This window comes from Protomyctophum parallelum (assembly GCF_964188405.1).
Source record: "Protomyctophum parallelum genome assembly, chromosome: 21".
NCBI classification, from domain to species: Eukaryota; Metazoa; Chordata; class Actinopteri; order Myctophiformes; family Myctophidae; genus Protomyctophum; species Protomyctophum parallelum.
The window spans coordinates 15045982-15060764 of NC_139713.1; the positions used below are offsets into that span (position 1 = coordinate 15045982).

At 43.9% G+C, this 14783-nt stretch overlaps 1 protein-coding gene across 1 annotated transcript in view; it reads left to right on the forward strand.

Moving 5' to 3' along the window:
- LOC310879081 (protein unc-13 homolog B-like) overlaps window positions 1–14783 on the forward strand; it is a 109776-nt gene that overhangs the window by 63274 nt on the left and 31719 nt on the right. The window contains exons 11-15 of the mRNA XM_083793513.1: window positions 6271–6320; window positions 6449–6527; window positions 8494–8568; window positions 10032–10251; window positions 10746–10973. Coding sequence (XP_083649639.1) covers window positions 6271–6320; window positions 6449–6527; window positions 8494–8568; window positions 10032–10251; window positions 10746–10973 — 652 coding nt within the window. The remainder of the gene's footprint in view (window positions 1–6270; window positions 6321–6448; window positions 6528–8493; window positions 8569–10031; window positions 10252–10745; window positions 10974–14783) is intronic.

The window sequence follows — 14783 nt, forward strand, 5'->3', positions numbered from 1 at the left end:
CTGGAGTAATTTACTCCAGTTCACATTTATCATACACTGTGTGGCTTAATTAGGGTGGTGATGGACAGGGCAGTGTGCAGGTTGACAGCACCGGTTACAGTATTCAGTGGCATACTGTTTGACACCTCAATTTTAAATATATTTATTGCATTTAGACTTTTATTTATTTACAGACAAATTGTATGGCAATAGCATCCCCCTCCCCCATCTCAAGTGAAACATGGCTAAAGCAGTGGCTGCATATGAGACCGTAAAAAAAATGAAATTAAACGTCATATGCAATATACGATCTAATAAATAGGACAGAGGAACGGCGATGACAGGAAGAGAACGGAGTTTGACGTAGCAGCAAAGATGGCAGCACACTTTGAACATGGTCAACTTAATTAAACGCATTTACAGATTCCAGAAGATTAGCCTTCCTTTGTCCTGACAGTGACCTTAAACATGCCAGGACTCCTGGCATGTTGCCAAACCTGTATTGCTTGTGAAATTCAGGTGTCCTATCAGCGACGGAACCACGTTTTAGATACAGGACAGTATTTTATGTTCACTAAAGACCTGGAGAGATCCTATTACTGAACAAACTGTGGGAATATAGAGCTATTTAACACATTTTAACTAAAACATACCACAGTGCCTTTTAAGTCTTAGCACCTAAGACTATTGTGTCCTCTGGCATTCTCTTAAGGGAACTGTTGTGATGCTGAGCCCTTGTCTCGCAATAGTGACAAACAGAATTACTGCCCTTGGGTTAAGAAAAAAAAAAACGTATCTGTACTTTGTTGAAATAAGTCCTCCTGTCTGGCAGATGTATTGGGTGGAAGGTCAGGCATGTCTCAGACCCCACAGCCCATCTGTGTGCACACTGTGTGGAGGAATTACACAGCCGAAGAGGAGAGAAATGGAGAGAAAGATGGTATTGCTTGTGAAATCCAGGTCTCATAGCAGTGAACCGATATATTGGTATCGGCCATCCCTATTTTGAGCATGTCAATATACTGTAAGCGAAAATAGGCTAAAACCTAAAAGAATAAAATAAAACATTGACGATCCACAAGCTCACAATGTGTCGTATTGTGAGTTTATAGTATATTTTTAGAATATTTAGAATAGGGCTTTTAGTCATTCATTACGATACAGTTAAGTTTGTCTATTTGCTTGTTCACCAAATCTGTGTTTTTCAAAATTGTAAAAGTAATTTTTCCAGTGTAAATTGCCTACCAAATTTTCAGCCAATCGCACAACCCGTGGAGCTAAATCTGTTTTGAGAGATATTTCATAACACTATTCTGTGCAAATCTCAGACATATCAATAATTTGGAGGAAAAAACAATGTCTGCAAATGAGTGCAAATCCAGCTCATACCGGTACACAGCATGGACAGTAATAATGAAAATGATAACTCAATCAGAATAAAAACGTGGCCTAAACACCTTAATTTGAAGAGACTGGCACAATCTCGTCTGATGAGAAATAACTTTCAATCGTGTTGAAACATTTGAAACATTTTTTAATAATCTGTTCATTAGGATAATATTAGCCACTATGCTCACTAATAACCAACACTTGTAAATTACAATCTGCATACACATAAAATGGCCTTGCTGTATTTGCGGTAAATAAATTCAGACGTTGGGGGTAAATTTGAAATGTGATTACATGAGTATTGAGGTTCCCATGTAATACTAATCATGTGCGAATAGGGTCTAGCACTACTGAGAGAGACTGAGAGCACTTTTGTTTGCGGAGTTTGGTAAAAAAGAAAAAGTTTAGCAATTATTTTAGTTTTATCCATTTTCTGGTCTGCTGAATGGAACATTCAGTATTTTTAACTGACAGAATTCATGTTTCATTATAAAGGACAAGACGGAATTGATTCCGAAGGAGTTTCCAGAAAGACAAAAAAATAAATAATAATAATAATAATTCAACTTTATCTGACTACGGCGTCAGTGAAACGTAACACAATCTATGTATTTCTTTTCCACTTGACCTTTTCAGTAGAACAAGTCGAAAATAATTCCATTTCACAGCAACACTTATGAAATCTGATTTATCAAACGCTTCTCTTTTCCCGTTAGTCATGGATGTGATGGAGATGGCTCTCTGAGCACTTCTTCTTCAGATCCCATCTTCCACATCCTAGGATGTGGTTCGTACACCTCGGACCACTCTGAGACCTGAGCTTGTCCATGTTGGGGGACCAGACATTCAACTCCCAGGGATGTTCTCCCGAGGCCACCTCAGTAGACGGGATGGACTCTACAACATGGAGATCCTGCCGCACCAGCTACCCAGTGGTGGGGGAGAGCTGGGGGAGAAGCCCAGGACCCAGAGCCCCAAGCTGGGGAGAGGAATGCGGAGGAAGTTGCAGAGGGTTTTGCAGGGATCTGGTGGCGGTCACTCCCTCCATGCACGGGCATCCGTGGAAGTGGAGCAGGAGATGTTCATCTGTGGTCTGAGGAGACATCCCTCCAGCAGGGATATGTCGGAGGCCCACAGCCATCATAGCCATACGGCAGGGGACCTAAGTGGGCTCATGTTGGCAGGATTGGAGCTGAGCAGAGACGGTCACATGTTGGCTCCGCGTGTCGTCCACTCCAATGGCCCCCCCGCCGGGATCCCAGACCCGACTCCGTCGGAAGAGAACAGCAGCTCTGATTGTCAGGATGGAATCGGGGCGGTGGACGATACCATACCCAGGCCCGGTGATGAGGGGTTGGACGACGCAGAGGAGGGCAGCGATGAAGAAGCCGGGGAACGCTCTAGTAACATCGTAGAGCACATCCTTAAAGAGTTGAGAGGCATTAACAAGATCCAAGAGGAGATTTCAGACCTGAGGCAGTACTTGAGCTCCGTGCGAGGCTCCGTGGACGAGGTGTCCTGTTGCGTGGACGCCGTACTCAACGAGATAGGAGACCTGTACTCTGGAGCTGCAGCGGCAGAGCCCCAGCCTCCTCAGTCTGTCCATAAAACACCCAGAGTCCGGAGAGGGAGCCTAGGGAGACAGAATGCCATCACGTCCCTTCACAGGAGAGCCACTAGCCCACTGCTCTGCCACCTTGAATTGGACACGGACTCCAGGCAGAGTCCGTGCTTGGTGCAACGCCCCGTATCACCTAAGCGATGGAGAGAAGATCCAGTCGTTCGCCGATCGGAGCAAACTGATCGGGACAACTCGGATCAGAACTCGGACGTGCACTCCTCGGATCCCAGCGCGGCCACCCTCTGCTACCTTGCAGGTCAATTTGAGCACCATTGCTACAGCACCAGCTCCCTGTCCACATGCCACAGCTCCACCTGCCCAGAAAGAGGCAGCAGGTACCACTCCAGTGATACAGCGTTTGACGGATGGACCTCTGCGGACATGCAGCACAGTGCAAGTGGAGAGGGAGGTTGGAGCGAAGAGGACGTCTCCTCCTGTGTGAACAGCAGAGAGGACCTGGAGAACAGTTCAGGCGCGTGGGACAGATGCACCACAGAGGAGACCAGTAGCACACTGGGACTGTCTTCACACAGCAGCTCTGAGCACCTCTCGTTGCTCTTCGGACAACGTTACAACTCCCCCTCCAGTTCTTCCAGCGTGCTGAGCTGGAGGCCATCCAGGCTGCAGGCTTCTGCTGAAGGAAACATGGAGTGCGACTGTGTAACCAACTGCCCTTATTCTCGTAGCTCTGGTTACCACACCATGGATGCCTTTGCCGATGAACTTGGCAGTGAGCCCTCTAGGAGTCTGAGTTGCTCCACTGTGCTACTGACGGACTGCGACGATGGCTGCCCGGAGCTTCTCTGCGACCACTGCCCGTCCTTGGCCGACACTTTGGATGTAGGCTCGGCCGAGAGTCTGGATCAAGATTGTACGGAAGAGAACGTCATCTCCCAGGACAATGAAACGGGCTATTGTTCTCGAAAGCCTCAAGAGGGTCTCGAGTCTGATGGCACAGAGGAGACCCTCGGTGTAAGCTTTGACGTGAAGACTTTCACCAAGGCTGTGCTCACTTTCCGGTCTGCTTTAAAAGGAGCTTTTAAAAAGCTGGACGGTTCCAACGCTGAATATGCAGAAGCTGGCAGCGTGTCTGAGGCGGCTTCCTCCCCGGCCAGACGATTCAATGACGCCTCAGAGGGGGACGGCAGCACACCACAGCACACGGGGGAAGGTTTTAGTCCGCCAGGACACCGGACAGAGTTTGGCACTCCAGAGGAGGAATATAGTGAGCCGTCAGTCTATATGGACTGTGACCCGCCGCACGAAGCCATGTCTTGCTCGCGTATTCCGTCGCCCTGTGAAACGAGTCACTCCGCCGCCACCCCTACTGAATACCATTCCATGGAGCTCTCGCCAGGGCGAGGACAATCCCCGACCGATAAAGACACATCTGTTCCGGACCCGATGCCAGACCACAGCCCCGGAGGGCAGGGCCCGGCAGGTCCCGTGGCCGCCCCGGTGGTGAGTCCAGTGAGGCCAGCGGTCAGTCCGGAAGGGCCGGCTTTAAGTCCCATCGGGGAGGAACGGCGTGCGCTCGGCGACGCGGAGGAGACGAGAGAGCCATCCGACGAGAGTCACAAAGCGCGCATGGATAATTTCCAGCGCGTCCTGAGGGAAAAGAGGCAAACTCATCACAGACTATCCAGGTCCACTCAGGAGTCCCAGGGGTCCCGTGGGTCTCGAGGTTCTCAGGGGTCCCAATCTCAGGATGAGTTTACCGCAGGTATCTTTTCTGTATATTTTTTTGCCACTTGGCCATGCACCAAGCCCAGTAGAACAAAAAAGCTATATAAGCAATAAATATGAAATATGTTAACTGGAGACTTTGATTGGCAGTGTTGTATTACTAAGGCAGAGCTCTATACGTCTTTCACGATTTATTTCTTTCCCCCCCCTTTTCAGAGTGTGGCAGAGACGATAATCAGGTCACTCGTATAACGTGAACTCCCTTCTTAAAAGTTTATCTTTGTTGTCTCCGTGTCGATCCTCTGTGTTGTCCAGCATCGTTTTCCTGTTTTACACTCTATCAGTAGCATGATTCATGGTTATGATTCTCTCTTGATTTGCATTCGTCATAACATTTCAATGGATCTCTTCCATCTGCGGTTTTTAATTTAAAATTTAACTATATACGAATGACAGCCTTAATCTCATTTAATGTAATACTTCACACCAGTGTTGGTCGTACTGTAGGTGAATGTGTCAGTGTCCCTGAGAGAGACTCGTAACCCCTAACATGTCCCTGGGCGCTGTATTAATGTACAGTAAGTACTTACTGGAGGTTCAAGGTTGTTCTTTGTTAACATCTTGTGCACAGGTAGGTACTTAAGAGTCAAACAAAATAAAAATCAGCTTCCTTCAGACATTGCAGCAGGGTATAATAATGAATGAAAAAGAAAGAATGACAGAAAAACGAGAGCAAAAAGAGTCAGTAGTTTTATACTAATAGGATAATAAAACTAGAACTAGAGTGCTCATCAGAGCACAGGCCAGGTAGGTTATTGTGGGCCAGAAATTCGGAATTCGCCATTCAGGATGGAATATGAAAACTGACGGATCCGTCTTGAATGTGTGTACGGTAGATGTGCGTGATGTTTGGACAACCTTTGTGGGGGTAATGTAAAACCAAAATGTTTTGCCTCCTGGTGGCACTATAATGTTAAAAGGGTGACGCTTGTTCGGTCCTCAACATATTGCGTCCGTGCATGCAAAGTTTCACCGCCATCCGCACCCACAGCTGTAGTTGTATGATAAAGGGGGAGGGGTTAGTGGAGGGGCTGATAGTGATGTCACTATATTATTGGCACGTTTGACAATCAAGGGTTCAGCCTCCAGGAAGAAACCCCAAATACTGTACTGTCACCTCATAGACACATGAAAAACTGGAAAAATACAAAACTTGTGGCACTCCCAAGAGTCATGGAAGAGGTTTTATATTTGTGTTTTACCAAAGAATGGAACTTATTCATCATCTTGGTGTAAATGCATACATTATTTATTTTCTCCATCTCATTCATGGCACCTTGTCTTTATCGTCCGTATGACATTATTAGCCTATAAGAGTTTGCCAACATGTTATCTCGGCGAGTGGTTCAGGGAGGTCTGTGGACATCACACTGTGTCATGTTGTTTCTTGTCTAACTCTGCATGCATTATAATAAACCATAAAGGGTGAAACTCAACCAATCCCAAGTTTCCTTTACTCCCTTGTCCCTGTACCACAGTACAAAGCAAAGCATGTTACGAGGAAACTAAAGTCTGCAATTTCATATTTGATATAGGTCCATGATGAAGAAGAGCCCACCGCTAGGCAGGCCTGGGTCAAACCGGGGTAAGTTATGTGTTTTTACTGCCACATTTGGGTGCCAGCATTAAGTTTGACCGTAGAGGAGATGTCCATGCTGGGCACATTCATCACCTAAAATGTTAAATGTCGACTGTTTTGATATTTGCCTGTAGTGGTGGATCCGGCCTGTATGGAATCGACAGCATGCCGGACCTGCGCAAGAAGAAACCCATCGCCTTGGTCAGCGATGTGGTCAGTACCGACCTTTTACTCATTCCCTTTGTTCACCCAGTCATGCCGCTTGTTTTGTTCTGCTAATAATATATATGTTGATACCAACCCCAACAGGATCAGTTTGCAGTATGCTCCTAGAGCGCCACGGATTTGCCAGGGTAGATTTTAAATGAGTTTGTCATGATCATCAACGAAATGGAGACAAATGAAAATCATCAGACTGATATTTTTTCTCTCCCTCCTCTCTTAAATTCCCCACAAACAACCATACCCCCATCCACAACCACTCTCTTGAACGCAATCTCTCTCTCCTCGGTCAGGCATGGTCACTCATGGTAAGTTAATATATAGAACCCAACTGCCCGCTCCCCTTTTCTACTGAATAGAAAGTATCAAGTAGGACACATTCAACAGAGGATACGTCATGTAAGTACTGTATGTATGCATATATAGTATACGGATGTAGACCATTGGTTCTCAACCTTTTCTGGAACAGGGCCCACTTGAAAAAAGTGCCCGCTTGAAAAAAGTGCACACTTGAAAAAGGTGCACACTTGAAAAAAGTGCACACTTGAAAAAAGTGTTCGTGGCCCACCCATCTGGTTTCCTTTTCTTTCTTTTTTTATTGATTGGTTTCTTTTTTACATTCCTCTTATTATATTATTAATATTAATGTTATTATAAAGAAATCAATTCAATTTAGCCAATTAGGTTGAGAATCACTGATTGTGTATACTTTATCGTAGACGTCCCAGTTATAGTGACACGTTTTCCACACCTCCTCTTTTGTCCCAGTTAGAATATGTTCCTACTTGATACAGTCATCGAAAAATAAACTAACAAAACCAAACGTAATCAACTAATCAAACACATTTGCCTGCTTAACAATGGTGAGCCCTTCACAGACCATCACAACACACACACACACACACACACACACACACACAGGTAAGTAATGGTTCTGTGTGTCCACATGGGTACAACTAATATGTCCTCAGATGCGGCAGTAATCCCAGTGATAATACTTTCCAGAGTTTCCCCTAATATTACTCACCTGGGTTTTTCGATTGGTAATAATCTACTAATACTAATATCTTATAAGGCCTATTCATACTTTTAGGTGATAAGGTGACCACTAGTAAAAACAAGACAGATGTGTTTGGGTGAGCGGTGAGTCGCAGGGTGACGTCATGTTGTAGTTTTTGGTGGTCACCTTATCAGCTAAACCTGGAGTATGAACTTGGACTTTACTGACCACTTTAACTGATCCTCACTGTTCTTGTACCTACTTACCGGTATTCTTGTCCCATACTGCAACGGTAAATACATTATATATCGTTGCTGTCGGGCAGAAACCTCTTGTCTATGTTTTGTTTTTTTCGTAAATGAATGCCCTACTTTCTCACACTACAGTTTCACACAAAAGTAGCCAAAATAGCAGCTTTACAAGCTCAAACCGTGGCGCACTGTTTGATGTTTGATCTGCTATTTTTGCTACTTTTTAATCTTGAAAAGTAACAGTATTAGACATATGAGGATTCTACCGGACAGCAGTGATGAAGTATACTGTAAATACATAGTTTTTCTATATGGGCTGCTATAAGCAATAATATATAAAAAAAAAAAAAAAATTCAGACAGCCAGTGTGACATATCTAGGGGCCGCAATCTGCATTCAAAGATGTTCCTAGAAGCTTTGTCATTGGCCGAAGAAAACCCGGTCGCAATGACTAACCAATCAGGAAGCAGAAATGCAAATCGACCAATGACGAAGCTTCTAGGAAAATCTTTGAATGCAGATGTGTCACAGAGACTTAACATTTTTTGGGGAGCGTTCTACCCATTGCTGGCTGTACTCTGAATACAAAAAAGAAAAGTGACATTATTGCTTATAGCAGCTTTAAGCTGGCTTGTGGGTTGTGTGTACAGTACTGTGCAGTATGTTGTTGATACATTATCTGAATGACGTGTGTTTCTCTGTGCAGTCGCTGGTTCAAGCCAGGAAAGCAGGGATTGCCTCTTCTATGGCTGCACGCTCCTCAATCAAAGACGAGGAGCTGGTGAGTACATTACTCAACTCTGTAAGGTCGTACGGTCTACTCTGTAGAGGTATATTCCAGCTCTTGTATCTCCACTAACCCAGCAGAAACACTACTCTCTACTTTCTCAGGTTTCTGTATTATCATAATGGAATGGTTACATTTGACCAAAAATTTGAGTTCCTGAAATTATAAATGTTTTAATTCATTTTTAGTTCTGTTGTTGAATCTTCTCTTATGGGGGACCCTGGCATATCTTTTCAAATGGGGGTCCGCGGGCTAATTTGTGGGTCCTTGACAATCATGAAAAAGTTTGGGAACCACTGTGTTATACAACTGAAGTGGTTGGAAGTGGTCTCTCTGCTCTTCTACTTGTACAATTAGAAGTTAGATTTCACGTTGCTTCATGCATGCGCATACCCTGTCTATACTGATTGACGAGAGGTATGGCATGAAGCTCAAAGTGGAATATTTCCCCGTCCCACACAGCCGTTCCATCTTAGTTCAGCAGTAGAGAAGTCAGCCTTCACACGGGAGACATACTGTAGGTTCGAGTCCTGTGTAGGACATAAATATTACAGGTTGCAGCTTTAAACTACGGCTTTCTTGGTTGCACACTTCGGCCCCCACCTTCACTTAATGCGGCCCGCATGTTAATATCAGAATACTGATATAGTATTGATTTCAGCTGTTAAATTCCAAAACCGCTTTAATTACTTCATGACTACTATTAAATAACTAGTACTTAATGACTAGTATTAAAATGATATAGAGGGTATGCGCATGCTTAAAGTGAATGGCACATCGAGTGGCAAAGCAACATGCAAAGTGAGTTTAACATTGTTTAACGTTGTTTAATGCAATCAGACAGGACTTTTCTGTTTGGATGCATGGGCTGTCAAGGCCAGAAAGTAGTTTTTTGCCACTCAGTGGGCATTCCTGCATAACTTCCTGGTTTGATGATGATGTCACACGCATACCCTCTATTGTCTTTTTGTGTCCAATGTAGTTATGTTAACAGTTCATAAAGTTAACATAACTATAACTAAATGCATTTGAAATTCAATAAAAAGGTTACTTTTCGGGATTCCAATTCAAAAAGAGCAAAAACTTTTTTCCTGGTTTTCAATTCAAATATAGCAAAAATAGCTGATCTACAAGCTCAAAACGCGTCCCATTGCGACGTGTTTTGAGGCTTGTATATCGGCTATTGTTGCGACGACAGTAATATGCACTGTGGCCCTCTGGAGTGAGTGTGGATATATATTGGCCCTCTGGAGTGAGTGTGGATATATATTGGCCCTCTGGAGTGAGTGTGGATATATATTGGCCCTCTGGAGTGAGTGTGGAAATATATTGGCCCTCATCATCGTCAAAGTTTCCCACCCCTGATATACTCAGAGTGCTAAAACTAGCAGGGTGCATTTGTAACCTTCACAATATGTCCTCCAATACAAAATATTCCAATGCTTTTCCTCGTGCAGAAAAACCATGTCTACAAGAAGACCCTGCAAGCTCTCATCTACCCCATTTCCTGCACCACGCCGCACCACTTCGACGTGTGGACCGCCACGACGCCCACCTACTGCTACGAGTGCGAGGGTCTGCTGTGGGGCATCGCTCGCCAAGGCATGCGCTGCACCGAATGTGGGGTCAAATGCCACGAGAAGTGCCAAGAGCTTCTGAATGCAGACTGTTTACAACGTGAGTATACCTCCCCCCCCACACACACACACACACACCTCAAAAAAAATCAATCAGAGGAGAAAGTAAATGTGTTAGAGATAGTATAATCTATCTCTGTAAACACATCCTGGTTTAGAACGCCTGAGGCTAGGCTAGAAATGGAAACCTTGTGCTAATTCTCTGCCTGTCACAAGTACTACAGGTGTACTGAATTCACGTTTTTAGCTCATGTTAGAATCTCTGTATACATTGCTTAGTATAGTATAGTATAGTATAGTAATCTAAATGGCACTGTAATCGTTTAAATGTTTTTGAGTGGTGCCAGCCACTCCTAGTACGTGCCTTGCCTTCGTGTGTATGAGCACGGAAGTACCACGCCAATACCACTGGATGGCACTGTTGAGCGCGCACACACACAGAGGCCAGGGAGGAGGGCGGGCGGCACAGTACAGTACCAGTACAGCACCACTCACTTCAGACTGGTCTGATTATTATTATTTTTTCTTCTTTAGGCGCTGCTGAGAAGAGCTCCAAGCACGGGGCGGACGACCGCACGCAGCACATCATCATGGCCATGAAGGACCGCATGAAGATCAGGGAGAGGAACAAACCGGAGATCTTCGACGTCATCAGAGACGTGTTTGTCATCAGCAAGGCCATCCACGGCCAGCAGATGAAGACCATCAAGCAGAGTGTCCTGGACGGCACCTCCAAATGGTCGGCCAAGATCACCATCACAGGTCAGTCGGTGTACTTATTCTCGTTGACCTGGGACTGACGCAGCGCATTGAACACAGCAAATTTTCTGAATACTGGACAACTCACCCCGGTGCTTGCCCGTTTTTCCTCCCGGAATCTTCACCAGTGAGGGGGATAACTTTGTAATATGCTATTGGCTGTTTGTATTCTTTTTGGAAAAATATAAAAAGATACTCCTGACGAAAGGCTATATTATTTTACTTATATTGACCCTATAAACAATTTAGTATTATTTAGTATATGCAAGGTTTTGCCCACTCAAATGGTACCTCGTCAGATAATCCCCACATATCCTACAACAACTTCTGTGAACAGACTTCACTGTAGTGTAGTAGCTTTTCATCAATTATATTTGTACTGTCTGCTGTCATGAAAGTTTATAGTTATAGAAATTCAAAGTCCAGCCCTCTGCTGTCCAGCCTCTCCCACCCCTCACTGGGGAAACTTCTGTGAGGAAAACAGAAATGGGGTGAGTTGTCTTGTTACCAACACAGCCACCCATTGTCGAGTCAAGTCAATTGTATTCATGTAGCACATTTAAAAACAACAGCAGTTGACCCAAAGTGCTTTCCAGAGAACGGGTAGACCGTAGTCTATCCACAGTGCAATAGTAGAACATGTAATACAATCATAAAAACAGGCCAAGCCAATAAAATAACAACAAAAACAACGATAAACAATAACACTGTATTAACCGTCTTCCTGCCATTGCCGAAGCCCTTCGGCAATTGAAGCCTTAATTTGATATTAACGCTTGCTGCCATTGCCGAAGCCCTTCGGCAATTGCACTTTTATAGTGCATATGATTGATCAAGCCATAATGCTACTCACGTTAGCCGGTTAGCTAGCAGTGTTGTTAGCACTGCACTGGATCGTTCATATTAATTCACCGTCGCCATAAGAATCCATTCTATCCGTTTCTTTCAATCGCCTGTATCTCCTATTCCTTGTCCCAGATGGCATTTTTGGTCAAAACAGCGTTTCTTTGACGGCACGAGCCGACGTTGTGGAGTGCTAAAATGTACCGGCATGATTCGATCATGTAAACAAAGGTTGTCTTGGCAACGTAAAGCTGGCAGGGATAAGCTCACTTCCGGTTGAGGCAAAATGTGGCTTTTCAAAATAAGAGCTCAAATTAAAAAAATGCTGGCATGAATTAGGTCCTAATTTCTCAATAAATGGCAGCAGTAAAAGGGTTAAAAGCCAGACTAAAAAGGTGTGTTTTCGAGTTGGATTTAAAAAATCTCCAGGGTGGAGCTATAGCCTTGATGTGGAGTGGAAGATCGTTCCAAAGTGTAGGTGCAGCTACAGAGAAAGCCCGATCACCTTTGGTTCTCGGATTAGAAGTAGTAACTAATTGTAGTAACTAATATACAGTAGTAGTATACTAATAGTATATTATACTAGTGGTAGTAGTAGATCTGCAAATTTGAGTGTCATTAAAAGTGGATCATGTTACGACAAGGTTGTTTACATCGGAGATTCTGATGTGGGTTGATCTGTATTGTTTGAGAATTTATAATAAATGCCCAGGGTGTGTCTTTACAGTGAGTGCATGGTTTTTCACTCGTTTCACTCCATTGTGCTTCACACTGATTGGCAGCTAAACTATGGCATTATAGCTTTGGAGAAACACCACAGCGTTCAAATCGGATTGTTAAAGTTATCTAACTGCTAAACTAAATAGTTTTCTCTGGGAGTGAAAAAAAGAAGAAAAAAAAGAACACACGTTGTTTGGTTTCAATGTGTGTTATTGTGCTATCCAGGGGTTCCCAAACTGTGGTGCGTGCACCCCTTGTGGTGCGCGAACGCACTCTGGGGGTGCGTGACATGAAAAGGGTTTTACGGTGATATTTAACAGAAACGGCAAAATCCTGTAAAACACTGTTGTAAGGAGATGTATTACGCAGTTGTGGGAGCATATCCCTCTAAGACCCAGCGTTGCTTTATAGCAACAATTATATTTTAATTAATTACTTAATTGTCTCCACCAGGCCGAAGGCATGGGGGGAGAGTATGTTTTGCACTCCGTCCGTCCGTCCGTCCGTCCGTGTGTCCGTCCGTCCGTCCGTGTGTGTGTGTGTGTGTCCGTGAGCAGCTAATCTCGGCCACCGTTAACCCGGTCGATGCCAATTTTTGCACACACACTCCCTGGATGCCAACGATGAACCTCTGCCCCAAACTTTCCAGAACGGCCTGTTATAGCGCCACCAGGAGGCCGCTTTGTGCAAAACAAGTTTTTGCACAGTACACCTACAGATTTTGTCCAAACATCACGCAAATTGGTACACAGTCTCTCTAGAGCCATTCAACGAAACCGGTCTTTCACATTTCTCAGACTCCATCCTGATTGGTTAAGATTGGCTTCCAAAGTTCACAGGAGTGCTCAGTTTCAAACAAAATGCTGCAAATCATGAACACATCGCGTGTTTTCCGTGAAATTGTGCACCCACATTCCCACTAGGCCGAGGACGAAATGCCACATGAACAATTTCAACTCAGCCTCAAGGTGGCGCTATAACTGGCCAAAAAGTGTTTTTACCTCTAACTGCACGGATCTGTGGATAACTTTGTATGCCAACTCCCTAGAGGCCAAGGAAAAACCTTTGCCTGGAATTTTTCACATCTGCTCTTTATAGCGCCACCAGGAGGCACATTTTCTATTATTACTCCTTCAGATTTTATCCAAATTTCACGCAAATCGGTACACATGATCTCCATAGTCATGTGATCAAGACAGGTTTGTTTGATTTCTCATATTCCATCCTGATTGGCCACGATTGGCTCCTACAGTTTTCAGGAGTAGCCCGCTTTGTACAAATCGCCACAACTCCTCAACGATGAAACGATGAAACTGCACGCATATTCCCACTAGGCTGAGGAAGAAATGCCACTTGACAGTTTTCAACAGCCTGATGGTGGCGCTACAACAAGCCAAGTCGCGTCATGCACTCGCACACACACACACACACACACACACACACACACGCCAGGGAGCAGGGCTAACTAGACCCCCCACTGGTCAAAAACTGTGCTTGAACAACCTTTGGCAATTCTCATTTTAAATCTATACATTTACACTTGCATTCCTATCCTGGTGGAGACCTGTGCCCAGAAGGGCACTTTTTCTAGTTATTTATAATTTTTTTCTGTTCTTTTTTTCACCTAAACATCATCAGTGATGTTCATTGCAATGCCATTGGTCATGATATTTGCATATAAATACAACCTATGACTTTTGACCTTTAACCCTAATAAAAGTAAGTAAAATAATTGTAATATATGTTTTTTTGTGATCATTAGAATGTCTAGAACATGTTTTATTCATTATTGTGAAAGATATCCCCCAAATGTAAATTATTAATTTATTATATTATTATATCATTATTATATAATGTGCATAAAATTTCCATAATTTGTTTTTTACATATTTTTTTAACCTAATTCCCAGTAGTACAAAGTAGTAGTAAGGTTGAAATCTCTTTTTTGCAAGTAGAAATTAATCCGGGTCTTACAGGGATATGCAGCTGTCTCTCACTGCCGTCAGACATTCTGTGATTACATAATCATATAAAAAAAAATATGTATCATTTTTGGCCAAAATACAACAAGACAAGAGTGCAGTCGGAGGGTGCATCAGCTAGGTCAGGAGGTAACAGGGGGTGCACGGCCAAAAAGGTTTGGGGACTGCTGTAGTAAGATGCTACTCACTGCTACTGTACGTGTCTTTTAAATTGCATTGTCTGTGATCTCCTTCCTTTTTGATTGTCATTGTTTTTCCTGTTTCTGTT